Source organism: Oncorhynchus clarkii, chromosome 17 (assembly GCF_045791955.1).
Source record: "Oncorhynchus clarkii lewisi isolate Uvic-CL-2024 chromosome 17, UVic_Ocla_1.0, whole genome shotgun sequence".
NCBI classification, from domain to species: Eukaryota; Metazoa; Chordata; class Actinopteri; order Salmoniformes; family Salmonidae; genus Oncorhynchus; species Oncorhynchus clarkii.
In genome coordinates this window covers 64268552-64294066 of record NC_092163.1, presented here as the reverse complement: position 1 = coordinate 64294066, position 25515 = coordinate 64268552, and the positions used below count along the sequence as shown (strand labels likewise).

The following is a 25515-nucleotide window of genomic DNA, read 5'->3' as shown; positions in this document are numbered from 1 at the left end:
AGAGGAATTCCCCAGCACATGTGAACACTCGCTCACAAGCACTGACACAAACACTGTCCACCTTATCTGAGCTGTAAAACAAGAATTTAAAAACCGTGACCTATCAGCCAAAAAAGGTTAATGCACAAAGCATTAGTATGACTGGAATGCATGCATCATGTCTGCCTCAGTTATAGATAGAAAAAAGTGATTATACAGAAGTTGCTCTAAAAACAGACAAGCACAAGGTTAATTATCTTTTATATAATTTTGATTAAAGGTAATCACTAATGGCATACTCTAAGTTAATAATCTAATTACATTTTAATTCAATATGTGTCGGGACATAATGTTACACCTTTTGTCAGCCACTATGACAGCCAAGATGACTTTACCCAGCATGCTTTTGGTTTAGGAAACATTCTGCCCTCCTGGGATTACAGAAATGACCTGAAAAGGACATCAAATGACTCTAATTGTGTACATTGTATATATCAAGCCTCCCATGAATTTGAGAAACTGGACTGTTGTGGTAAACAGACGATATGAAATGGTTAAGTCCTCGAGTCTCAGAGGATTTGAAGACCGACACAATAGAGCACACCATATGCCATGTTGATATAACCAAGGCTACGGCTCTCTCTGGTGGCAGAGACATGGTACTGTTGATGCAATGAATAATTAGGAAGATCCCTTTACCCCCATACAATACCGTTTCAGACAGCATTCATTCAGCATTAGTTGGAGTTATTAGCAATTTAGTAATTATAGTAGATCATTATAGTCGTTCCTGATGAATGCTATGACGGAACATGGTAGAACTTCTACAAGAGACAGTCAACTGTAAATAAACTTGTTTTCAGTACCAAAATTGCTCATCATGAGCCAGTTTAAACCCTACTGATAATCTCAATCTTTGCATGCCTTTCTTTCCTGTCAAAGTAGTTAAAGCACAACTTAATAATGTAAAACCACTAGTTGGGTCCAAAAGCATGTACCCCAATTTGTGCCATGTACAATTGAAAACAAATACAATATTTTAATAGCAGAAGCCTTTCAGTGTCTGAAAATAGGATATACTTGCAATTGAAAACAAGTTTGTCAATGATCAAATCAAAAATGAAATCAAATTGTATTTGTCACACGCCATGTAGACCATACAGTGAAATGCTTACTTACAAGCCCTTAACCAACAATGCAGTTAAGAAAAACAAGTGTGAAGAAAGTATTTACTAAAATAAACTGAAGTAAAAAAATAAATAAGAAGCCTTTTGGACCTAGACTTTTGGAACATTTGGCCTGCAGTAGAATTGAGAGCAGTCTATGACTAGGGTGGCTGGAGTCTTTGGCAATTTTTAGGGCCTTCCACTGACACCACCTGGTATAGAGGTCCTGGATGGCAGGAAGCTTGGCCCCAGTGATGTACTGGGCCGTACGCACTACCCACTATAGTGCCTTGTGGTCAGAGGCTGAACAGTTACCATACCAGGTGGTGATGCAACCAGTTAGGATGCTCTCGATGGTGCAGCTGTAGAACTTCTGAGGACACATGCCAAATCTTTTCAGTCTCCTGAGAGGGAATAGGCGCTGTAGTGCCCTCTTCTTGACTGTCTTGGTGTGTTTGGACCATGATAGTTTGTTGGTGATGTGGACACCAAGGAACTTCCAGCTCTCAACCTGCTCCACGCATATGGCGTGTCCGGCCCTGCGATCAGGCCTACCACTGTTGTGTCGTCTGCAAACTTAATGATGGTGTTGGCATCGTGCTTGACTATGCAGTCATGGGTGAACAGGGAGTACAGGACAGGACTGAGCACGCACCCCTGAGGGGCCCACGTGTTGAGGATCAGCGTGGCAGATGTGTTGTTACCTACCCTTACCACCTATACACTAAATGATATACATTTCATTAATAGTGCTGTGTGTAGCAGAAAATGCACAGACAGGAGGTTGGTGGCACCTTAATTGGGGGGGACGGGCTTGTGGTAATGACTGGAGCGGAATTAGTTGAAAGGTATCAAATACAAACACATGGTTTCCAGGTGTTTGATTCCATTCGCTCCGTTCCGGCCATTATTATGTGCCGTTCTCCCCTCAGCAGCCTCCTGTGACACACACTATTTACAAATGAGTGAAAAACCTAATAGAAAAAAAAATAATGCAATATTATGGAACCCCTGTGGCTTCTTTCATTACAAACACACTTGTTGTCTTAGGCTGCGTTTATAAAGGCAGCCCAATTCTGATATTTTTTCACTAATTGGTCTTTTGACCAATCAGATCAGCTCTGAAAATGAGCTAATGTGAAAAGACCTGATGGGATAAGACCTGATGGGATTGGTCAAGACTAATTAGTGGAAAAAATATCAGAATTGGGCTACCTTTGTAGAAACAGCCTTACAGCACTTAATTAGAATCTCATTTTACCTCACAACACAACCAGCGCATTTACTCACAGATCAGTTCCCTTAGGTTGCATTACTAGAATACATGAATACAGTGGGTTCAAATATGCTGCCCTGTGGGGATATACAAGTCTGAAAGAGAGTTGTTAAAATGCCTGCCTTATTTTGGGAACATAAATTGAGCCTGCTGGCCTCTGATAATGTCATTAAAATAAAAAACATGTTTCTGTTAATGTATTTTTCATTGTTATTACTTCAATAATATGATCATATTTTATGGAGATTATAATTATGAGGCAGTGGCCCTAAAGTGATAATGTTAGCTACAGATCACACAATAATGAAGCACTACTACCTCTGGTCTTCAGCGGGGGTGTTATCATACTTCTAGGTAACCATCCTATGTTTTCCTTTTGTAAAAATTGAATGAACTATATCAAATAAATATTTTTTATAAAAATGTGGTATACCAAGGGACATTCCAATCAATAAACTGGTTTATAGTATAGTGATTCCTAACTTCAGACAAAGTTTAACCTATACTACCACCGTGTCCCTCCCATCTGGGTTAATATTGCGCACAAAACTCAGAGTAACACATTTATGAGGGCATTTTTCAAAGGAGCCAAGACATTGGCTTGATCATCGAAGGACCTTTGTGCTCAGATGAGAGAAAAACAACATGTTCTTGCCAAACCCAGATGACGTTATGAACTATTGCAGTATAGTACAAGGCCTTACATATATCATAGGAGATAACCGACACATACCGGAAATACATTAGTCTAATGCGTATATTGATACTGTATTACTGCATTTGTGCTGCCGCTCAGCTTCCCTTGACATATTCTCTGAAAATATTGGCTAGATGAACGTCTACCACATGTAAAGCAAAGGCTACAGAGGGAAGAGAGATGATTTCCCTTGCAAAGTGGCCCACAAATACCCAGATGTTAAACTGAGACTCAAAAAATGATTGCCCTCAACATTATCATTCATATATAAAAAAAAGATCTCCATAGTGATCACGTCTCATAATACAATGATCAGCATGTTTAAGCATTGGGCTTCGGGACATACTGTCACTGGTTCCAAGTACTCATTGTGAGGTTGGAGAGTGTACATGTAATAAAAAAAGTGATAGATGAAAAAAGATACGTAAAATACTCCTTTATTTTAAGTGTCAGCAATAAAGTACATACATTGATATAATAACATGTAACTGCTTTCGCAGTACTCAGATTTCGCTTGTTCGATTCTGGGTAAACTTTTAACATTGCTATACTAGACATGATAGATCAGAAGTATGGTATCTGAGAGATGATATAGACTGGTTTTTACATCAGAAGTGAATGGATTTCTGTAGGAGTTAGATGGCTTTGGGAATGTGTAGGGGAGACGGGTGGAGAGCTTAGAACCTAACAATGTCACTGAGGAAAAGAGGGTGATGTATAATTATGTCAGGACGTTATTTTTAGCCATCAGGGATCCTCTGGGTGGAGAAGAGACACCGTCTGGTATCAATAACCATGACAGCCTTGGAGTTGGGGAGGAGTGAGCACTTTGGGGTAGAGGTCAGGTTAGATGAAGTGAGGAAGAACAGATATCACTAAAGTTCTGTCTAACAACAGAGATGCATTGGCTGTTCAGTTGCAAAGGAGACTCAGCCTAGGAGAAAGGGTTAAATATCCTGCTTGTGTGAAAAGAGTTTGTCTGAATTACAGCTGTAACGACTCTTTGGGAAGAATTCAACTTGGTTAAGCTTCTCTAGTGTCCGTGAGTTATTTACTCAAAATTGGAACCTAACAAGTTAAACTGAATGTTAGAATGCTGTATAATAAAATGTTAGTTACAGACAAAATGTCTCATCTAAAATGTTCATCAAATATCAATTTATGAATTGCAATTACAGTATTTCTCAAATAAATCTTTGGACAATCTTATATATTTTTTTAAATCATCAAAACTATATATAGATTGTGTCTTACTGCACAATGTCTACACTTAAAAACATTACATTTTGTAGCAAAAATAGTCAAGGCAAATTACAGTATATCCATCGCCTGTCTACTGCCATTTGACGTCAGTTTCTAAAGTAGAAATGTTCAAACAGGGGTCAAAGAAAAGGGACAGATTCACAATAAAAATAGGAAGAAGGCTACATCACAACACAGACACAGTGACACATACTTTCAAATTCTAAACTCTAAGGAAGACTAATTCTCAAATGTCATATTGCTCTTTAAACCCATTTGTTTCAAGTAGTGTATACCTACAAAACACAGAGCGGTTTCTACAACACCCTCCACCTTCAAGCCCCTGCAGCCCTGTAAGTCCTGTTAGTGTAAACATCTAGCCCTTGGCCATGTGCCCATGCCCACACTGTCCATCAGCAGGCCAGGGTTATGTCCCTGCCTCTGTCTCCGCTCTTTCTGGGCATTGCATGCTCTGTGCAGCCCAGGCCCCAGGGCCATGTTGGTGAGGTCCACCAGCTCACGGCGGTGGGACAGCATGGTCACCATGTGCTCCAACTTGGAGCGGATGGTGGAGTAGTGATACTGACGCTCTTTGGTCAGCTTGCGGAAGCACTCCCTCAGGTTCCCATCAGGGGGTGGAGTACAGTGACGGATTGCAGGGCGACGGTCCACCCCATGGGGGGCGAGGTGCTGCCTGGGGGAGGTAGAGACAGAATCTGAGGAGGCGGCAGCTTCACTCTGAATGTTGTTGGTCTGAGTCGTGGTGCTGGTAATTGGAGTAAATGTAGCCTTGTTGGGGGAGAGGTGCTTCGTGTACTGAGTCAGATCAGTCTGCACTCCAAGGTCCACCGCAGGGCAGCTGGTCTGGGTGGAGACATGACAGCAGGTAGGGACGGAGGGTGTGACCTGCACATCCACTGCTGATGTGGCAGTGGCAGGGTCACCTGTGGGCAGGCACTGGGCGGCACTTCCAGCCAGGACCTCCTGCATGTGTCGCTGCTCTATCCAGTCTTCCCCTATGGTGGAGGAGGCCGACACCGGGCTGCTCTTCCCAGTCATTTCTCTGGAGGGCGGCACTGCCACAGCCTGGGCCCGGCTGGGTGTGCTGGTCAGACAGACAGTTTTCCCCAATACTTCCAGACAGACAGGCTTGACTGGGGGCCTCTCTTTGCCCGGCTGAGGGGATGAGGTGACGGGGTGTTTGATGAGAAGGTGGTCGTAGATGCCACTGTTTCGGGCACTGGCTGGGCCCCTGGTAATAACAGGCATGGACTGAGCGTACAGAATCCGGAACTCCTCATCAAAGTTCTCAGTGATCTGGCCTGACAACTCGATCATGTTGCTGCTGTTTAGTTTCCCATCAGTCCAATTGAACCTAAGAATGTAAGCAAAGGGCTTTACAGTTGTATACCCCATATCAGTCAAATAAGGGATGGTAAAGTCACTCACCTCAGCTAGGTTCATACAAGTTGAAAGTATGAGTTGAGTGTTTTATAGGCTTTTTGCTCGGGGGTCTTGTAAAAAAAACTGGGACATTTTTCAATGCTATACTGCATATAATTATGTGGTAGTAAAGCAAGAAGTCTTTACCTGTAGGAGCCTGTAGTCACTCTGTTCCCATCAATCAACATGAACCGTTCATGAACCTTCCCAGTAATCTTGGCCCCTGACCTCATGAAGTATGTACCACCAGTTATGGTCCGCACTCGCATTTGCTTTGTTGAGGAATGAAACAAAAACAGTATGAAATACAAGCCAGTCACAGGTCACTTATTAAATACTGAATTATCATGCTTCTAAATCAGTAATAAAATATCAGCTTATCTGCGATAAGACATGACACACAGGTGGAGTCAAAACAACATATACCTTAAGATCGTCCAGGCGCACATTGATGTTGTTGCACATTTTGAGGAATGCCGGCACACAAGACCAGTCCAGCAGGATGTAGACTGGAACTCTGCGCTGTGTGCACGCCTCCTGGAGATCCTTAAAGATGTCCAGGTCTGTCAGAGAGTCTGTCACTATGGCGATCACCTGTAATGGTAAATCAAATCATTCGTTAGTCAAAGCACCATTGATATAGGCCCAGTTCACAATTTAAAAGAGGCTGCTCTTCTGCCTTACTATTTGTGAGGCGGGGTCACTCTAAATGGGCTCTTATGCATGCTTGTGCCCACAAACCAGGTCTTAATCAAACATTAAGAAGGAGAAAACACTAAGTGGCGCCTCTTTTGGCCACACTCTCTCTGTCGTGTATCTAGATGAGCCTCACTGCAGTCAACTGTGGTCTGCTGCCATGGCAATCATCTTTAATGCTTGGACTGCAAACAAATGTGTTCCTATGACATGGACAATCTGGACAATCAACAATAACTCAATAGCTTACAGATCAAGGGCCATTTGGGGCATTTCCTAAATTGTTATTCTGAAACTGATGCTGATCAACTATAAGGCCTGAAGCAGAGAGAGTAATTAAATTCACTGTAAATACAAAGATGTAACTCAACTCTGATTTCTCCCACTTAGCTGTAAACCTACCTACAGCTCACCTGCACACAGAGGCAGATGACACACAAGGCTAAGCATTAAGAAAAGTGCACACCAACACTATTACATGTGAAAAGCATGTTCAGACACATTCATTAATGTACTATTACTGTAGGCACTCCTCTGAACCAGACTTGGAGTTGAAGCTTTTCATCAATCTCGCAATTCTGGAACGCTAACTCATCAGGATGGTAAGGAAACTGCATTAAACTGACAGTTCCAAACACGTCCAGAAATGTGTTGAGTTTGAACATGTGACTAACAAATGTTAGTCACATGGGTGATATAGTTTTCAAAAAGACTATCTGTGAATTATAAGAAAATGCAACAGTACTTTAAATATGACTATTGAGAAGAGCATCACAGTATAAAGGTTCATCCAGACCCCAGAAAGATGTAGTGTATTCGGAAAGTATTCAGACCGCTTACCCTATTCCACATTTTGTTACATTACAGCCTTATTCTAAAATTGATTAAATATTTTCCCCCTCAATCTACAGACAATACCCCATAATGACAAAGTGAAAAGACGGCCACTCTTCCTAGAGCTGGCCCCCCGGCCAAACTGATCAATCGGGGGAGAAGGGCCTTGGTCAGGGAGGTGACCAAGAACCTGATGGTCACGCTAACAGAACCCTAGAGGTCTTCTGTTGAGATGGGAGAACCATATCTGTAGCACTCCACCAATCAGGCCTTTATGGTAGAGTGGCCAGATTGAAGTCACTCCTCAGTAAATGGCATATTACAACCCACTTGGAGTTAGCCTAAAGGACTCAGACCATGAGAAACAAGATTTTCTGGCCTGAACTATTTGGCCTGAATGCCAAGCGTCACATCTGGAAGAAACCTGTCACCATCCCTGCGGTGCATCATGCTGTGGGGATGTTTTTTAGCGGCTGGGACTGGGAAACTAGTCAGGATGGAGGAAAAGTTGAACGGAGCAAAGTTGAACATACAGTACCTTGATGAAAACCTGCTCCAGAGTGCTCAGGACCTCAATGACCCTAAGCACACAGCAAAGACAACGCAGGGGTGGCTTTGGGACAAGTCTCTGAATGTCCTTGAGTGGCCCAAACTTGAACCTGATAAAACATCTCTGGAGAGACCTGAAAATAGCTGTGCAGCAACACTCCCCATCCAATCTGACAGAGCTTGAGAGGATCTGCAGAGAAGAATGGGAGAAACTCCCCAAATACAGGTGTGCCAAGTGTCATACCCAACAAGACTGTAATCGCTGCAAAGGTGCTTCAACAAAGTACTGAGTAAAGGGTCTGAATACTTATGTAAATGTAATTTTTTTAATACATTTCCAAAAATGTCAAAAAAAACTTTTTTTGCTTTGTCATTATGGGGTATTGAGTGCAGATTGATGGAGGGGGGGAACAATGTAATCGATTTTAGAATAAGGCCGTAATGTAAGAAAATGTGTAAAAAGTCAACGTCTGAATACATCCCGAATGCACAGTCTATAGGCCTAGAATACCAGTCAGTTAGTGAGTGAGTGCTTTGGATGGTCACGTTTGAGTAAATAGACACACCCAGGGTCAGGAGCCGATTGACTGACTGACTCAAATCAAACAATCAATACGTGACTGGTATCGTTTGAATTTTACATCTGAGGTGTACAAAATTGAGTAAAATAGCAAAATGGTTATTTCCATAGGCTATAGGCCTAGTCCTGAAACAATCTGTATAAATAAAGCCATCATTGTAAATAAGAATTTGTTCTTACCGGACTTGCCTAGTTAAATAAAGGTTACATTTTTAAAAATGCACACATTAAACACTGTAGTCTACAGAGCCGACTAAGCTCAACAATTTAGTTGATGTTACTGTGGTCACCATTTGAGTGTTTTGTTAATGCATTACCTCCTTGGCACTTTGAATCATTCTTCTCGCAGCTTCCTTGCAACTATAGATGCATTCTCCATAACTGGGTTGGAAGTGGGCGACAGCACGAGTGACTCCTCGGTAAGAGCCCGATGTAAAGGCGGGCCAGCCGATTTCCAACAGCGGTGGCTCCACGTCCGAGACCTCGGGGAAGTAAGTGACCGAGGAGCAGTCCATGGAGCTGCTTACCGACTGTTCAAAAATCACGTCCTCCGCGTGGAGGGACACACGGCGTGGAACCACCGCAGCACGGCCAATGCGTCTGATCTCGTCATCCGAGAGAAAGTTCGGTATTCTCTCTTTTCTTAGAAATCCCAAAAACGAATCAACTCCACCTGAAATAAGTTCCTCTAACGCCAGTCGGTGCCTTTCGTTGTATAACTCCTTTACATTCAAATCATTTTCCTGTCTTCTTGACGGCCACCTTACAGGTGAATCTTCCAAACATTGCGATAGAGCCATAACGTTAAGTGAACTATTTAGAATAGACAGTAACCATTCAATTCAGTGTCCCTCGTGATATAATGTAGCCTAACCAGAAGAAGCAAATTTGTATTTTGCAATTTACTCAGTTCCAGCCCATCCGCAGTCAGTATTGGCTACTCGAAAATTAGGAACCAGAATCGTGTAGACAAGCCTGCGCTATACACCTGTCACTCCGCTATAAGCGCTCGCTCATTGGCCAGCAGTTTGAATTTGGAGGCAAACAAACCCTATCCAGTATCCACTCTCAAGTCACGACCTCAAATGCCCGGACTAGCCTACTGTAGAACGACTGTACATTTTGACACTACGAAAAATCACGGAAGGAGTAGGCTATATCATATCATAAAACTAAGCACAAGCCTAATTATCTGACTGGCGACATTTATGTCCCTAATATTTAAAAAGGAGACCACGTAATCATTAATCATGTGTGTTATCAAGTTACGTTAGTTGTGGTATCATGGTATAGATCATGTATGTGTGTGTAGTTTATGCCTAATAATTCAAACGTTTAAACAGTGTAGTTGGCAATAAAATGAATAATTAACCTTGCAATTAAAATGATGGACGCAATGTCCCAATGCCACATATTGGAACCTTCTGTTTTTACCACAAGTCTATAACCAAGGAGTAAGACCATGTACATTTTTACAGACACGATGAAGGTTCACGGTAGGCCTTTGGGTATAGGCCTGGTCTGAAGTAAGCTATATCATATGATGATAAAATAACACGTCTAATTGGCTGATTTATCATGACATTGATTCCTAATATTTAAAAATAATACCAGCCCAGCATGATTTAAAGTGATTGATAAGGTCTATGTATTCCTGAATTGAATTCAAAAGATTAAACATGTTGTTGGCAATCAAAATAATAATTATCATCTGGCAATGCAAATGAAGGAGTCAATGTCCCCATATTGCCACATATGGTGCCTTATTTTTACGCACACGTACTGTATAACCAACCAAGGAGTAAGAGCCTAGTCTTTGGTATACATTATTTGTTTAATGGACCAGTGAAGCTAGCTAGCTATGACCTCAGATGGATTGTCCCTCGATGAATCTTGAGTCAGTAAAGCTGGAAAATGTAAATAGAAATAGGATATGGCGCGTCGGTGCAACATATTTGTGGCATGAGCTATCCACCCCTTTACGCGCACTATTCATTACGCTGAGCAGGCCTTTTTGATATTCAGGGACAATCTCACTCTCAACGTTCCTGTGGTTCGACAGCCTTAACACACGTTAAATTGGCAAAACAGAGTTACCTAATTATTATGTAGCCTATTCATTAGGCTAGACTGCTTTCATTATGTGGCAGGTAAGACCTTTTCTGATAGGAAAGGACGTCAAAATTATTAAGCCACATTTTTGGCAAATTCTCAAATACACTCTTCAGTTTTCAACAGGCAGACATCAAAATTATGACCGACCGTGGTTCGTGTCCAACACTTTCGCTTCGTTAGAGCGTATCTCTCTATACATTCACCGTCCAACCCCCGCCCTTCTCCAAAATTTAGATGAAAGGATTTAGGATGTTGGGTGACGCTCTGAATCACGTGTTCATAGGAAATACACTCCGTATAATTTTTGGCTTCCTCGTCCTGCCGCCGACCACAGTTGTTTTCTGTCCATACAGTGTGCGAGGAGAGGTAATGTACCTTGCTGTGGTCACTGTCGGACGGGTTCACGCCAGTTTATCGGGTTCAACTGAGGAGAGGACCCACCCCCCTCCTCTCAAAGCGCAACGAACGGAGCTAATCTAATATTAATAATTTCTATATTAATGTCGTATTCCATTTTACCCCGGTCCAACTATCAAGGTAAGGACACTTTTCCTTGTAGCCTACAATAGAATAGCTCGAATTATTTTTTGTATAATCACAGATAGTTTACTCCAATTCTGTCTATTGAATTGTATCTGGTGCTGTAGTCTAGGCAGTATATATGAAGTCGCCAATATATAAAATGGCGACAGTAGGTGGGGGGTGCCGAGTTAGGATTTTTGGGAATATGTTTTATTCTAACGTTACAGTATGAGTTGAAGATAGTCGCAAATAGCCCAAACACCGAGCCAATGTTTGCCAACAGGCTACTGGAGTGAAAGGGTTAACTCGACTTTTTGTTACAGTTTCAAGAATGTAGTCTACTCAACGTTGTACTTGCCCTCTCGCACGCTACAATGTGACGTTTCTGATTAATTTATTGCACAACGCTGAATATTTCCCCTGCTTTTTGAGCGAGTCAGTGCTGACTATTTCAGTATCCAAGTTCTAAGGACTTTTTATATAACGAATACATAATCTTATTGGATGTGATGTCGGGTAGTCTAATTTAGACGACCAGACGTCCGGCTGGATTTACTACCCAAAATGTCTTCCTTTTTAATCTATGAATTTTAAAGCGACGTTAATCCTTCCTTTCAATTAATCAGTTCAGTAGGCTAATGTATGATGTTTAAATTGCAGACATTGTTGTTTTAGCCTATGTATTGAACAATCTTGTTTTCCCACCTGTTACTGCCTTGCGTTGATGCTTAGAGCTCGACAATCAACTGCATTTTGGGAGCTGTCATCATGTTTTCGTCTGTCTTTTTTAATGTGTCAAACTGTCAGAATATTGTACACTGTAAACTTTTCCTCACGATTCCAATCTCACTAAAACAGACAAGACAGCGCACATTATTCATGTGTAGCCAATTAATTGACCCTGTAAAATCAAATTTTTTGTTGTCTCTTAGCTGGCCATCATGCCTACACTTTATATTGGACCATAAGATGATATTCTACTATTGGTTTAAATATTCAACCTTCTAATCAGGGGAAATGTGTGAGTGATTCATGCACATGCAATGAGCCAGGGGCATCATGCCCATTGGAACTGAAGGAGCATGTCATGCTACCAGTGGTATAGGAAATATAATTTAAGGTTATTAAACTAGAATGAATATGCAGACACCTAATTTGACCATTATTGCCCCCTCAAAATACATAGATGCATGAAGTTCGTAAAAGAGCCTCATTCTGCTCCTATGCTTTTTGCAGATGTCTCTCCTTACTGACTAATACAAAGCTAGACAAGCTAGCTCCCATAGCTTGGCTTCTCTAGGCTAGCTAGGTTCAGCCTAGTCCAGTGAGTGTGTCTGTGTAGAGGTTTGCACTCTTCTAGGCGGTTACACTGGGGGAATGTCAATTCCCTTTGTGGATCCCTGGGAACGTTCTTCCATCTCCCTTCTCGGAACTGTTCTAATGAGGCCAGGCATATTGCTTTTTATCCTGACTCCCTGCAATTAGGAACAGCTCACAGTTTTGGTTATGGCCATAACAGAGAGTGTTTGTATACACAGACACTGTGTAATGGGCAGAGAGTGCCCACCCGACTCTACAAAAAACATCCTTGTATGCCACTCCTTAGTTACTGTACGAATATACCGCTTTGAGGATTAAATGTTCTGTCTATTGACACCAGTCAGATAATATTTGTATGTCTTTTGCTTAGGTTTCACTGTGCCGTATAGTCATTGCCAGAGCACCCTCAAGGAGGTCATATGGTCGTGATTTGCAGTTTTAGCTGACATCGAGTGTATAACATTCCTCGAGTTCAGAGAGGAAAATCAGCTATCTAATACCAACCAGATCTATTTCCCAGCAGTTCTGTACAAACAACCATATTCGTGATAACAGCATACTTCCCCCTCCTCACAAAAACAGTCCCATAAGCATACTACTTAGAGAGCTTTGTTATGTTAGTCTGAAAGTCTATACCACTCTGTTTGGGTTTGCTCTTATTCTCTCCTATTCATCGTATGGTATTGCTTTTGTCTTAGGAGTATCGAGGCACAAAGCGATCGAAAGCCTCCCTGAGACAGCATGTTTGCTCAGTTCCAACCAAAAGAAACTTCTCTGCACTCGTGGAAGAAAAAAAACTGGGGGCTAGAGAGGAGAGGGCCCCTGCCACTTTCTCTGTCCCGTGCAAGAAAGGTTTGGTCAGCAGGAGCTGGCATTTGCCAAGCTCTGGTACTTACAAGAGGCTGTGATGTCAGCCATTTTAGGTTGGACAGTACAATGCGCGATACGCCGCCATTTTTCTTAGTTTTTATTTTTAAGTTGCCATATCAATGGCCTGGAGTCCAAGATACAGAACTGAAGGAGATATATTCATTAAAAAAACACAGAAATAGGTTCTCATTACTCAGGATTTTTTTTACACATTTTTGGTCTGTCATTCAGCCAGGCCATAGAGGAAGGCTTTGGTGAACAATATAAGATTGTGATGGATGACATGAAAATGCATTTGAACAGAACAAGAGATGCTTTGGCAGTGTACATTATACTGTATTACAATACCCCAGTCCTCAGACCTCTGTGCCAATTTTACAAGACGACACTGACAGGATGTCCTTTGCAATGTATATATCCCACATTTGTCTTTTATGAAAGGACTGTCACAAACACTTAATCAGTAGAGTGGACTGTGCAGTCGAACAGGTATTTTTGTATTGTCGTTGTGAGAAGGTGTCTTTACCACTGCCTCACCCAACCCCAATGGTCCGGAACAACTAAGCCAAGACTGGCATTTTCAAAGATGGCACAGCAGGAAGATTAACTTTGTCCTTTACCTGGCATAAAAGGTGGTCATTTATGTGTGTGTGTGCGTGTGTGCGTAAATGCGTCTGGTGGGTGTAGTCGAGAGACTCCTCTGTGTGTGGTGTGGTGGGCAAGGAGAAGAGAGGGGTTGCTATGGCAATGTTAACACATGAGTGGCACCGCCGACTGGTCTCCCAGCGGACCGGGCTGCAGTCATGGAGGTAAGGGGGGCAAGGAGGAGACGGTTGACAACACCTGCGTCTCTCAGCAGGCATTCACACGTTCACACACTCTTACTCATATACTGGTACACACATAAATACATAGAACAGACAAACACACACACACGCCCTGAAGACACAGTCAAACACAGAATTAAGGGGCATACAAACGACCAGATGCTGAAGACGGATACACTGGGTTAACCACTTGCATCCTTGGCTGAAGGTGTGACAGTGGAGCTTACAACTCTGTAGTTAATGTGGATATTATGGACATACAAACATTAACCCATTAGAATACACTTGAATTATGATGTGCAAACTAAGTCGCAGCCATTCAGTCAAACACACATTACTAGACACAGAAATCATAATAGACACAGCAGACATCCAGACATGCAGGAAATTGAACAATGGCAAGTTGACAGACAGTCGTCTAAATAATGTTCCCAGTGCTGGATCACGTTTCTCTTATAAATGAGATGCCATTGTTCCCAACATCTTCCTTGTTCAGGGAAGTAATTGCTATCTGTTTCTGACTTATATTTGGATGTCCAGTTGATCCACTCACATGACTTTAATCTATTTAATGAACATTTGGCAGAAGATGTGCTCCTAAACAGATTTTTTGTATTGTTTAGGTGTGTCTATCAGGAACTGCTTTGTCTGTCCCACACCCACTTATGCCAGGCACAGTTTCTGTTGATTTTCAACTCAAAACCAGGGAAGCAGGCTGAGGTTGTCAGACTTTCAAGACAGTCGTGGATCACTGAAATGCTAATAATGGAAAACAAATGTTGTCATAAAACAGCCAAGATTTCTCATCAGCCCTTGTGTGACTGCAGCACCACAGACTGTTTACTGGCAGTTGAGTTTAAAGAGAAATATTTCTGGAAGCTTTGGTGTAAAACGATGTTGAAGAGAACAGGCAAGAAGGGTGTGTGTTATGTGCGTGTATTGGAGGAAGTTGAATACTAAAACACTTTCTCTGTCATAATCACCCAGCTGTCTGTCTGGGTCTGCTTTCCCTGTGTCGTTCTTCTCTGTCCCCTCACTCCTCAGTCATGTGACCAGCGACATGGCATTGCAAATACCAATCTGTTTGCAAATGTCAACAGTGCGAGTGCCTATGGGCTATTTTATTGAATGTGTACCACTTTACACCCCTTCAGATATGAAGCCACATTTTTTCTTAACATTTTATTCTAAAAAGCCAAACATTAAGTAGTCTCTTGAAATGAAATCATGCTGGCTGAGTTGAGCACACAAGGTAATACGAGGACTTTGCTTGTGAAGAGTGAGCGGAGGTGTTCTAAGAGCTTGTCTGAGAGCTCTGTCACTTTGCCTCAGTTCAGATCAGTACTCACCAGAGATGAAACTCTTTTAATCTCAGCTATAGAGCCAGTGCCAGTATCGGGACATATGACACACCAGGAGACGGTGCTCGTCTGAGTCGTCTCCTTCAGCGCTGAAACACGAGGCCCCTCTTTTCAGAGTGCACCATTCATTGGCTCCAGTCCCTGTCTGGGAAGCCCTTGTCTTGTGTCTGATCGCACGTCTTGCTCGCTAGATAATGCACCCCATTCTTTTGAAAGGTGACCTGGTTCTTTATGTACCCTTGCTCAACTTTTGGCCTGTCTTTGGTTTGTCATGCAGGAAATTTGATGTTTTAGGAGGAGAGATACCAGGGCAACGGCTGTCTTGCCACTAGAATATTGCTCAGCACAGTACTCCTGTCCTGGACCACATCCACACAGGCTACATCAAATAACTTATTAGTGCTCAGATAACATTATTTTCCATCACATGGTATTTTTTTAAATGGCATGGCCTTTGTATTTTTTTACCCCTTTTTCTCCCCAATTTCATGGTATCCAATTAGTAGTTACAGTCTTGTCTCATTGCTGCAACTCCCGTACGGACTCGGGAGAGGCGAAGGTCAAGAGCCACGTGTCCTCCGAAACCCAACCCAACCAAGCCTCAATGCTTCTTGGTACAATGCCCATTTAACCCGGAAGCCAGCCATACCAATGTGTCGGAGGAAACACCGTACACCTGGCGACAGTGTCAGCGTGCACTGTGCCCGGCCCGCCACAGGAGTCGCTAGTGCACGATGGGACAAGGACATCACTGCCGGCCAAACCCTCCACTAACCCAGACGACGCTGGGCCAATTGTGCGCCGTCCCATGGATCTCCCGGTCGCGGTTGGCTGTGACAGCCTGGAATCGAACCCAGAATCTTTAGTGGCGCAGTGGTCTAAGGCTGTGCCACTATAGATTATGGGAAGCCACTCAAGTCGGAAAATCTGGCATCTTTCTAGAGCTCGGATTTTCTCACCTGAAGATCACTGAGATCATGATTCAACCTTGTTTTTTTTCTAGAGTTCCCAGTTGTCTTGAAAGCACCATTTGTCACTTGCCACATCATCATGATTGCATCATCATCATGATGTGGCTTGTCTGATGGTGCTTTCAAGACAACTGGGAACTTGGAAAAGAACAAGGTCAAATCATGACCTCAGTGATCTTCAAGTCGGAAAGCAAGAGCTCTAGAAAGATGCCTGAGTTTCCGACTTGGAATTCCGAGTTCCAAGTCGGAGATTTCCGGGTTCCCAGTTGTTTTGAACGCAGCATCAGTACCAGTCTCTTTTAGTCTGGTTACCGGTCTTTTTAGCTAACATTCCACTCCTTGCCACTCTTGTCATTTGCTTTCGGCAATCTCAACGTTCAATATAGAGCCGGATTTATGGCACAGTTGCTGATTGGTAGTTGGAAACAACATTAATATTTTCCATGACAACGTAATGGAAGATGTGGGGCTTGCAAATTTTGCACAATATATAGTTTGAATTTTAAGAACAACAATAAACAATACCGTTACGACCTGCTGCAGTCAATGCAAGATCATGCTGTTCATAGTGGCTAGAGAAGACTCCGTAATGAGAGAGAATTAATGATACTGAAAATATTAGCCAACAAGATTCAATCGAGCTATGTTTGCTTCAGTTGCATCCCCATTAATGATAACGAGAGGAAAGCCTGTTGTCATTCCTCGCACATATGCTGATCATCATAATTTTCTTATATTTTTTACATTTTTTAATATTATTTGTCATTAAGTGATGGAGTCTAGACAGGTTACTTTAGGAAACTTTTTGAATGGAATTAGCGAACTCACACGTGTCCTAAAAGTCTAGATGATAAAAGGATACTACACTGAGCACTCGTGCTTGGCTGCCATTTTGGGACAGTATCAACAGTGGACTAATGAAAAACACACCAAAACATTGTTTTTAGTGGATTTTTCCTTTAACTACGGTATCATAACCAGTAACTTAACTTCATCGGCTGCCCATCCACTGTCCACACTATACTAAAACCATAGCATCACATTTTATTAGATGAGCACGAGAAGACCAGACTCTTGCATGAGAGCTATAGCCTTCGTCTCAATGGAATGCACTCACTAAACCTGCTGTCAGGGGTTAATTGTGTGCTGTATAATGACCTCTCCGCTGGCTAAACATACAGCAAATGCCCACGTCTGGATGCAGCAAACCGGGATTACTGCATAAGAGGCTGGTGACCTATTTTTTTGTGGTGTTTTTTTTTGTTGTTGAAAGGGAGCCATCATTAGAAATAAAAAGAGGCAGTTACAAAAAGGACGTCACAGCCCATCTGGGATCAGCATGTATTGTGGGCAGTCATTTGGGATTTTAAATTCCGGAACAGGTTCATTTTTTATTTACCGACCAGCAGGCCATGGTGAATGCATACATGTGACTCCATTCAGTTTCACTGGCTGAAGACATATCGTTTTGTTTTAGGAGTGTAGCCATGTTCAAGAGAATGCGGATGACTGTAAATAATTTGACTTAAGATTTCAATAACGTAATAGTGTGCTCATTCTGCATACTGAGCAGTGGGCTCCATTGTAATATATAAAGTAATAACACTCCTTGTAATAAATACTTTTAAGTACTGAGAGCGGCATTGATGAGGATGATGATGAACATTCGCTAAAGAGAGCTTACACATGTCTATCTACCAAAGCATCATGATATCTCTGTGAGAACTAGATGAATCAAGAGCAGTTTTCAACACCACATCACACATCAACAAATTCACAGCAAGAGAGGCAGAGAGAGGGAGAGACAAATATATATAGAGAGAGAGAGAAGAAATATGTGTGGGGAGGGTAGGGTTCACCAAGAGTGCAGCGAGTAAGAGAAGCCGATTCGTGTTCTCACTTTCTGATTCTGTTTTTGTGCTCAGAATGTTGTTACATATGATAGAGTGCCCAGAGAAACAATCATTATGAGATATTTAGCTACATAACTGTAGAAACAGAATAAGCGGAAATCACTGACCTGTGTCCTGAAGCGGTTTCAAACTGCATTAAGGGGTGTGCGTGCATATGTGAAATTTTAAGCAATTGTGAGGAACGTCATGCGTGAGTGTTTTACAGTACAAAGGGGGTATTCATGGATGGATAGGCATCATGCACCCCAAAAATCTGACGGGGCACAAGCCCTTGCCTTAACAGGAAGCCAGTGTAGAGAGGCTAGCACTGGAGTAATATGATAACATTTTGGGGTTCTAGTCAGGATTCTAGCAGCCTTATTTAGCACTAACTGAAGTTTATTTAGTGCTTTATCTGGGTAGCCAGAAAGTAGAGCATTGCAGTAGTCTAACCTAGAAGTTACAAAAGCCTTGATTAATTTTCCTGCATCATTTTTGGACAGAACGTTTCAGATTTTTGCAATGTTATGTAGATGGAAAAAAGCTGTCCTTGAAACAGTCTTGTTATGTTCGTCAAAAGAGAGATCAGGGTCCAGAGTAACGCCGAGGTCCTTCACAGTTTTATTTGAGACGACTGTACAACCATCAAGATTAATTGTCTGATTCAACAGAAGATCTCTTTGTTTCTTGGGATCTAGAACAAGCATCTCTGTTTTGTCCGAGTTTAAATGTAGAAAGTTTGCAGCCATCCACTTCCTTATGTCTGAAACACAGGCTTCTAGCGAGGGCAATTTTGGGGCTTCACCATGTTTCATTGAAATGTACACCTGTGTGTCATCCGCATAGCAGTGAAAGTTAACATTATGTTTTCGAATGACATCCCCAAGAGGTAAAATATATAGTGAAACAATAGTGGTCCTAAAACGGAACCTTGAGGAACACCGAAATTTACAGTTGATTTGTCAGAGGACAAACCATTCACAGAGACACATTTGATATTTTTCTGACAGATAAGATCTAAACCAGGCCAGAACTTGTCCGTGTAGACAATTTTGGTTTTCCAATCTCTCCAAAAGAATGTGGTGATCGATGCTATCAAAAGCAGCACTAAGGTCTAGGAGCACGAGGACAGATGCAGAGCCTCGGTCTGACGCCAATTAAAGGTAATTTACCACCTTCACAAGTGCAGTCTCAGTGCTATAATGGGGTCTAAAACCAGACTGAAGCATTTCGTATACATTGTTTGTCTTTAGAAAGGCAGTGAGTTGCTTTTTCTAAAAATTCTAGAGAGGAATGGAAGATTCGATATAGGCCGATAGTTTTTAATATTTTATGGGTCAAGGTTTGGCTTTTTCAAGAGAGGCTTTATTACTGCCACTTTTAGTGAGTTTGGTACACATCCGGTGGATAGAGAGCCGTTTATTATGTTCAACATAGGAGGGCCAAGCACAGGAAGCAGCTCTTTCAGTAGTTTAGTTGGAATAGGGTCCAGTATGCAGCTTGAAGGTTTAGAGGCCATGATTATTTTCATCATTGTGTCAAGAGATATAGTACTAAAACACTTGAGTGTCTCTCTTGATCCTAGGTCCTGGCAGAGTTGTGCAGACTCAGGACAACTGAGCTTTAGAGGAATACGCAGATTTAAAGAGGAGTCCGTAATTTGCTTTCTAATGATCATGATCTTTTCTTCAAAGAAGTTCATGAATTTATTACTGCTGAAGTGAAAGCCATCCTCTCTTGGGGAATGCACTAGGTATTACAGAGAGAAAGATTTTTTAAAAATAAATAATTTCTTAAACCGGACAGATCTGGGGGTGCACATGCCCCAGTGTCCCCTATGGGTATGAAGCCTCTGCATGGATGTGTGTGTGTGCCAACACTCATACCAAACGTCATAAATATGTGAACAGTGGCTCAAATGTGAACAGTGGCTCTCATCCAAGGTTGGCAGAAGAGTTTGGCATTAATATGAGGCACATGATCAGGATGCTCATTAGACACTCGCTGATGGTATGGGTAGGGGGTTAAGGACCCATATAGAAGGATAGGATACAACCATCGTTTTTTTACTGACAGTGTAAAAATAACTAAATAACTAAATAGCTAATAACCAATTGTGTGTGGTGTTATTCTTATAAGGAATGATTTACCTTATCACATATTTGTTCTGTTTTCTCTCCTATAGGTTCCCAGTGAACTGCTAAAACAGTCTAACCCTAACTCATCGTGTGAGAGGAACCCCAGAAGCTGAGGGCAAACATGAAGCAACACTGTGAAGTCATCGCGGCTGGCCCATGACACTTAAACTCTCAGCCCTATCCACAAACCACTCGCCCTCCGTTACCATACGGGACAACCAGTCAGTCACCCATCATCTGCACACAGCTACAATACAATGGCCAGCAAAAGGAAGTCAACAGTGCCCTGTATGATCACATCCAAAAGCAAACACATGCGTGAGGAGATCATACTTGGCTGCCTTCCTGAGCTCCTACCCACAATCCCAGAGGACAGCATCCTCAGTATATCTGGAGAAGACAGAGGCCATTTCTCCCATGATTCCTCCAGACCTGAAAGGGGCGACAAATGGCAGAAAGGTAGCACATACAGCTGCCCACCCTGCCGCTTTGAGTCCAGAGAGCTGAACTACTTTTTGGACCACCTGCACAACTGCCACATAGACTTCAGGGCCCAACCCTGCTTCTCCTGCCTGAACTGTGGCGTGTCAGTGGTCAGATTTGAGGCCCTGGCCCTGCACAATGCTAAAGCACACCCTGGGGTGTCAGGGGGCTCTGTCTCCGCTTCCCTGCATGTCAGGAAGAGAGATGGTGGGACCACCGTAGAGCAGAGTCTGTTCACGACCAATGGGGAGGACTCGAGCGATACTGCAATCTTTCTCACTAAAACACCTATAGTGAGGGTGATGAAGGCCAAGGGAGAGCACAAGAAGATTGTGGTTTCCCACACGGTGGAGGTGCAGAGGATAGACACTGGGAAGAAAATGGAGCGGACAGACCCCACCATGTTGACGAATGTGCCTGAACTACAAAATGGGTCTCTCAGTGGGACCGGTGGTGCTGCTATGTTGAGAAACCCTGTCACTCATGTGATAACAACAACAGTGCCCAATCAAACCTATCACCAGCACAGCTCTCCCACCTTCTCCTCCATCTCGGATTCCAGCAAAAACCTTCCAAAGGTGATGATTCCCCTGAGCAGCATCCCCACTTATGATGCTGCCATGGACACCAGCAGCTTTCTCAAGACGTCCTTTGGTAAGTTCCCCTACCCGACCAAAGCTGAGCTCTGCTACCTGACTGTGGTCTCTGATTGGCCAGAGGAGCAGATCAAACTGTGGTTCACTGCCCAGAGACTCAAACAGGGGATCAGCTGGTCCCCCGAGGAGATAGAGGAGGCCAGGAGGAAGATGTTCAACACGGTCTTCCAAGGAGCAGCACCCCAAAAACAGCCCCCCAAGCAACAGCACACAAATCATATTGTGACCCATCACACTGTCCATGCCCAGGCTGCTCCAGTGGGCCCCAGCCACCAGGCTGCCAAGGTGACCCATGGCAGTGTAGTGAGCAGGCATACTGGAGTCATATCCACTTCGGCTAGCATGTCAGCCGCTGGTCACCCGGTCACCACTAGGGTCTCTTATGCTACCCCAACCATGATCCCCCCAAAATATCAGACTGTAGTCAGCAGAACAACACAGGTAGTGACCAGGAACACTATCCCCACTACTGTGGCCAGCCAGGAGTCTGACAAGACTGTTGCTCTGAGGCTGGGCAACAGTTGTGTCATTAGCACCAGCTGCCGTAACAGTAGTAGTTGCAGTAGTAGCAGCAGTAACAGTAGTAGTTGCAGTAGTAGCAGCAGCATCAGTAGTAACTCCTCCATCAGTAGTAACGACAGGGACCATGGCACTAGGAAACCAATGAACAACATCAGTTCCAGCAACAGCATTGTCAGTTGCTCCTCCAACATTGGCAATAAAGATGACTGTAGCACTGACAGCCATGATAAACCAAACAATCAAAGCAGCAGACATATTAGCATTGAATCTGTCTTGGAAGGCTTCAGCAACAGCAGCAACAAAGGTAAAGTGATCATGAGTAACACCAGCAAATCTAACGTTATCGCCTATAACATTCATAGCAATGGAAACACAGCTAACCAGGATCAGTACACATCAACAAATAGTGATGATGACAGTAACAACAACAATATCCACAAGTCCAAAAATGGCAGTTTTAGCAGTGGCTACTCCAGCACTAGAAATAATGACAGTGTCAACAACCTGAACCTTGCCAGCAAAGCCCAAAATGAAAACACCAGCATCAGTGTCATTACCAAAAGCAGCAGTAGCAGCAACAGCATATCTATCATTAAGGATGGCAAATGCATCAAGGAGGTTCCTATGAAAGCTTTTTCAGTCCTGCGGCAGCTTATCAAAGAGGAAGACCATTTTGGGGACGACAGAACCTGCCCTGAACTAAAAATTGACCCCATCAAGATCAACCTGCAGAGGCTCATGGTGAGCGATCCAGCTGCCAAACCTGGTTCAGAGGCCTTCCCTCCAGAGCTCAAGTCTGAGACACATGTCTCAGACCGGTCACACCCATCCAAGAAAAGCCCCCAGCAGGTGCACCTTTTGAGGCAGGCATTCACCAGCACACTGTGGCCCAGCAGCCAGCAGTATGAGGAGCTGAGTATCATGACGGGCCTGCCAAATCCAGAGGTGGTCCGCTGGTTCAGCGACAGCCGCTACATCCACCAGAACGGCCAGCTGAAATGGCTGGAGGGCTACCAGTGCCTACCAGTAGAGGGAGAGGAAGAAAAGGGCCACAGAGACTCTGAAGCAGGGGCGCTGATCAATCCCCAGGAGGTTAATAGGAAACTGGTGGAACTGGAGGTGAACAAGCAGCTTGATGAAGGACCTAAGGAGCTCCACTCGGGGCAGCTGGGATTCTGGTGGGGCGCAGACACACAGAGGCCACTGCTGAGTGCAACAGAGCCAGAGGAGACTGGGGAGAGAGGGAGAGCTGTGGAGACAGAAGAACTACATGGTCACTGGGCAGAGAGAGAGGAAGACCACCCTCAGCTGGTTAGCAGCCAGGCCTTTGGGGAGAAGCAGGCGGAGGCCAGGTGAGTTCTATCAGTTACCGTTGTCTAATGAAAATGACTCAATCTGTGATCACCCCATACCTTCATGGAATGTACTGTATATGTTAGGTCAGTAGTTTACTTGTCAGGCTCTTTGAGACTGATGATGATGATTTTTCAAAGGTTAATATTGCTCCTTGACCATAACAGAATGTCAAACACTATACTGTTGATTTCTACAGTAGCTATATATTGTTCTGAAACTGGATATGGTTTATTTAGGGCTTTGTAAACTGTGAAAATTAAGTTTGTAAAACAACAAAAACAAAAAAACCCAGGGAGGGAGTGTGGGTACTCATACAGAGTGGCTTTCACAGACAATCAAAGTTCTGTGTATTAGAAGGTCTGTGTATTTTTAGAAGAGTTGGAGTCTGGGCCATTGAATTATAGATTAAGAGAGAGTGCTAATATATGTGAATAAATCATGAAATTGGTCTTTTATGAGTTGGCTGCTACATAACTTAGTCTCTGATTTCCTACCACCTGTTGACGGTGCTGATTCTAAAGACACTTAATATGACGTGCATTCATGAGAAATGTAATTTAATCAGAACAATATCGTACTAATACGTGTGTGCACGCGTGTTGTGTACACGTGTTTTCAGGGATCGTCTGAGGATAGAGCTGCTTGAAGTCTGATGGAGTGTCCCAAACGTACTAGGGGTACAGGATGGGTTGGCTGTCCGGCTTTACAGATGGCCATGGTCTGGTGTGTTCATTATGACAGCAGATGTGATTGTTGCTGGACCGTTGGACTGTAACTGTGAATATACCATCACTTCCTGCCATCCTCTAAAGAAATAACTTCTCAGCATTGAGTCCTGTGATGTTCAAGCCTTTCTTCATGCTTCTTTGTGGTCATGTGGTGAATAGGATGATGCATGTAGAGGGCGGTAAGACATGAGACAGAAAGGAGGCGCACACTGACTGGACAACTGACTTGAGGGAAGATGGGAGTGGGATGTACAGTATATGATTCAAACTGCACTATAGAGGGTTTTCGTTGACTGGACAAAATGACAAGTGTCTAGGAGATGTTATTGTTGGCTTTGTGATATTTTTTACTTTTTTTTAGCAACCAGTACTTCACTGCCTTGAATTTTACTTTTCTCTGTAAAACATTTTTTTTCTCCCAATTCTTACTCTTCTTCTATAGTCACTGTAAGTCCAGAAGCAATTGAGCATTTAGTTTTATTTAGCTCTGTATAAATGTTGGTGATCACTTAACAGTTCAGCTATACGCAACAGACAATACAATGGACTAGCAGACAGCAATGCTAAAACCACACTGCCCCAGAGTAAAGATATTGGCAGAGCGCTAACAGAATCAATACACTGCCCTGGCTTCATCTGCAAACCCAAACATAAAAGAAGCCTGTCATGCAAACGTTGCCTTACTCAGTCTGTCCATGCATTTATGACTGGTCTGCCCATCACTTATAGCTTTCCAGCTGCTGTGATGTTGAGATCAAAACAAGGTGCCAGTGCATTAGTCACTCCTGTGATGGTATACATCTATGAATAAAACAAATATGCTGCTTCTGTATTCTTGGAAAAGCTTAACATTCAGCTGTAATAATATGAAATATCATTACTGGCAAATGTTATAAAATAAAGGTCAATTTGATCAAATGCCCTGGAGGACACAGAGGTAGGTCTTGTGCTAGCTAGAGAGCCAAATGAAGAGATCTTTTCACTCTACTGAATTTTCATACAAACGTAGTCACTACATAAATCCTACAAAGCTGCATCTCTGATAAGCTGCTAAATAAGCGAAGAACGGTGCTATACCATCCAAATTGGAGGCGATCTCCTACCAGCAGTGTATGCACTTGTGAATGTTACCAATTTATTTTGGTTAGAAAAATTATATAAACAAATCTGGACTTACGGTGTTATGATCACTTTAACTTTTATGAAATAGTTTGATAAAAAAGCACTGTTGTATCATCCTTTCTACACTTTGAATCTTTACTGAATAAATACTCACTGAGAAACTGTTTACT

General features: G+C 42.9%; 2 protein-coding genes across 3 annotated transcripts; one reads left to right on the top strand and one right to left on the bottom strand.

Moving 5' to 3' along the window:
- Window positions 1–3539: 3539 nt before the first annotated feature.
- Window positions 3540–10964, bottom strand: LOC139371261 (family with sequence similarity 83 member D). Its single transcript, XM_071111532.1, has 4 exons — window positions 8780–10964; window positions 6230–6397; window positions 5951–6075; window positions 3540–5735 (listed from the first exon to the last, which is right to left on the bottom strand). The coding sequence occupies exons 1-4, from the start codon at window positions 9260–9262 to the stop codon at window positions 4724–4726; spliced, it is 1788 nt and encodes a 595-aa protein (XP_070967633.1). The 5' UTR covers window positions 9263–10964; the 3' UTR covers window positions 3540–4723.
- LOC139371259 (zinc fingers and homeoboxes protein 3-like) lies at window positions 10893–25509 on the top strand. Of its 2 annotated transcripts, none has more exons than XM_071111524.1 (3): window positions 10893–11114; window positions 20526–23491; window positions 24115–25509. In XM_071111524.1, exons 2-3 carry the CDS (start codon window positions 20736–20738, stop codon window positions 24146–24148), a joined length of 2790 nt encoding a protein of 929 aa, XP_070967625.1. In that variant the 5' UTR covers window positions 10893–11114; window positions 20526–20735; the 3' UTR covers window positions 24149–25509. The 2 variants fall into 2 exon arrangements, with proteins under 2 accessions (XP_070967625.1, XP_070967626.1); XM_071111525.1 differs by lacking the exon at window positions 10893–11114 and adding an exon at window positions 19351–19503.
- The last annotated feature ends 6 nt before the right edge of the window (window positions 25510–25515 follow it).

Excerpts from the sequence above, each read along its gene's own strand:
- LOC139371261 (XM_071111532.1), bottom strand. The coding sequence starts at position 9,262 with ATGGCTCTATCGCAATGTTTGGAAGATTCACCTGTAAGGTGGCCGTCA. Across the intron at positions 6,398-8,779 it reads TGATTCAAAGTGCCAAGGAG|GTGATCGCCATAGTGACAGA; the intron begins GTAATGCATTAA and ends TTACCATTACAG. Across the intron at positions 5,736-5,950 it reads GTGACTACAGGCTCCTACAG|GTTCAATTGGACTGATGGGA; the intron begins GTAAAGACTTCT and ends TTACATTCTTAG.
- LOC139371259 (XM_071111524.1), top strand. The coding sequence starts at position 20,736 with ATGGCCAGCAAAAGGAAGTCAACAGTGCCCTGTATGATCACATCCAAA. Across the intron at positions 23,492-24,114 it reads GAGAAGCAGGCGGAGGCCAG|GGATCGTCTGAGGATAGAGC; the intron begins GTGAGTTCTATC and ends ACGTGTTTTCAG.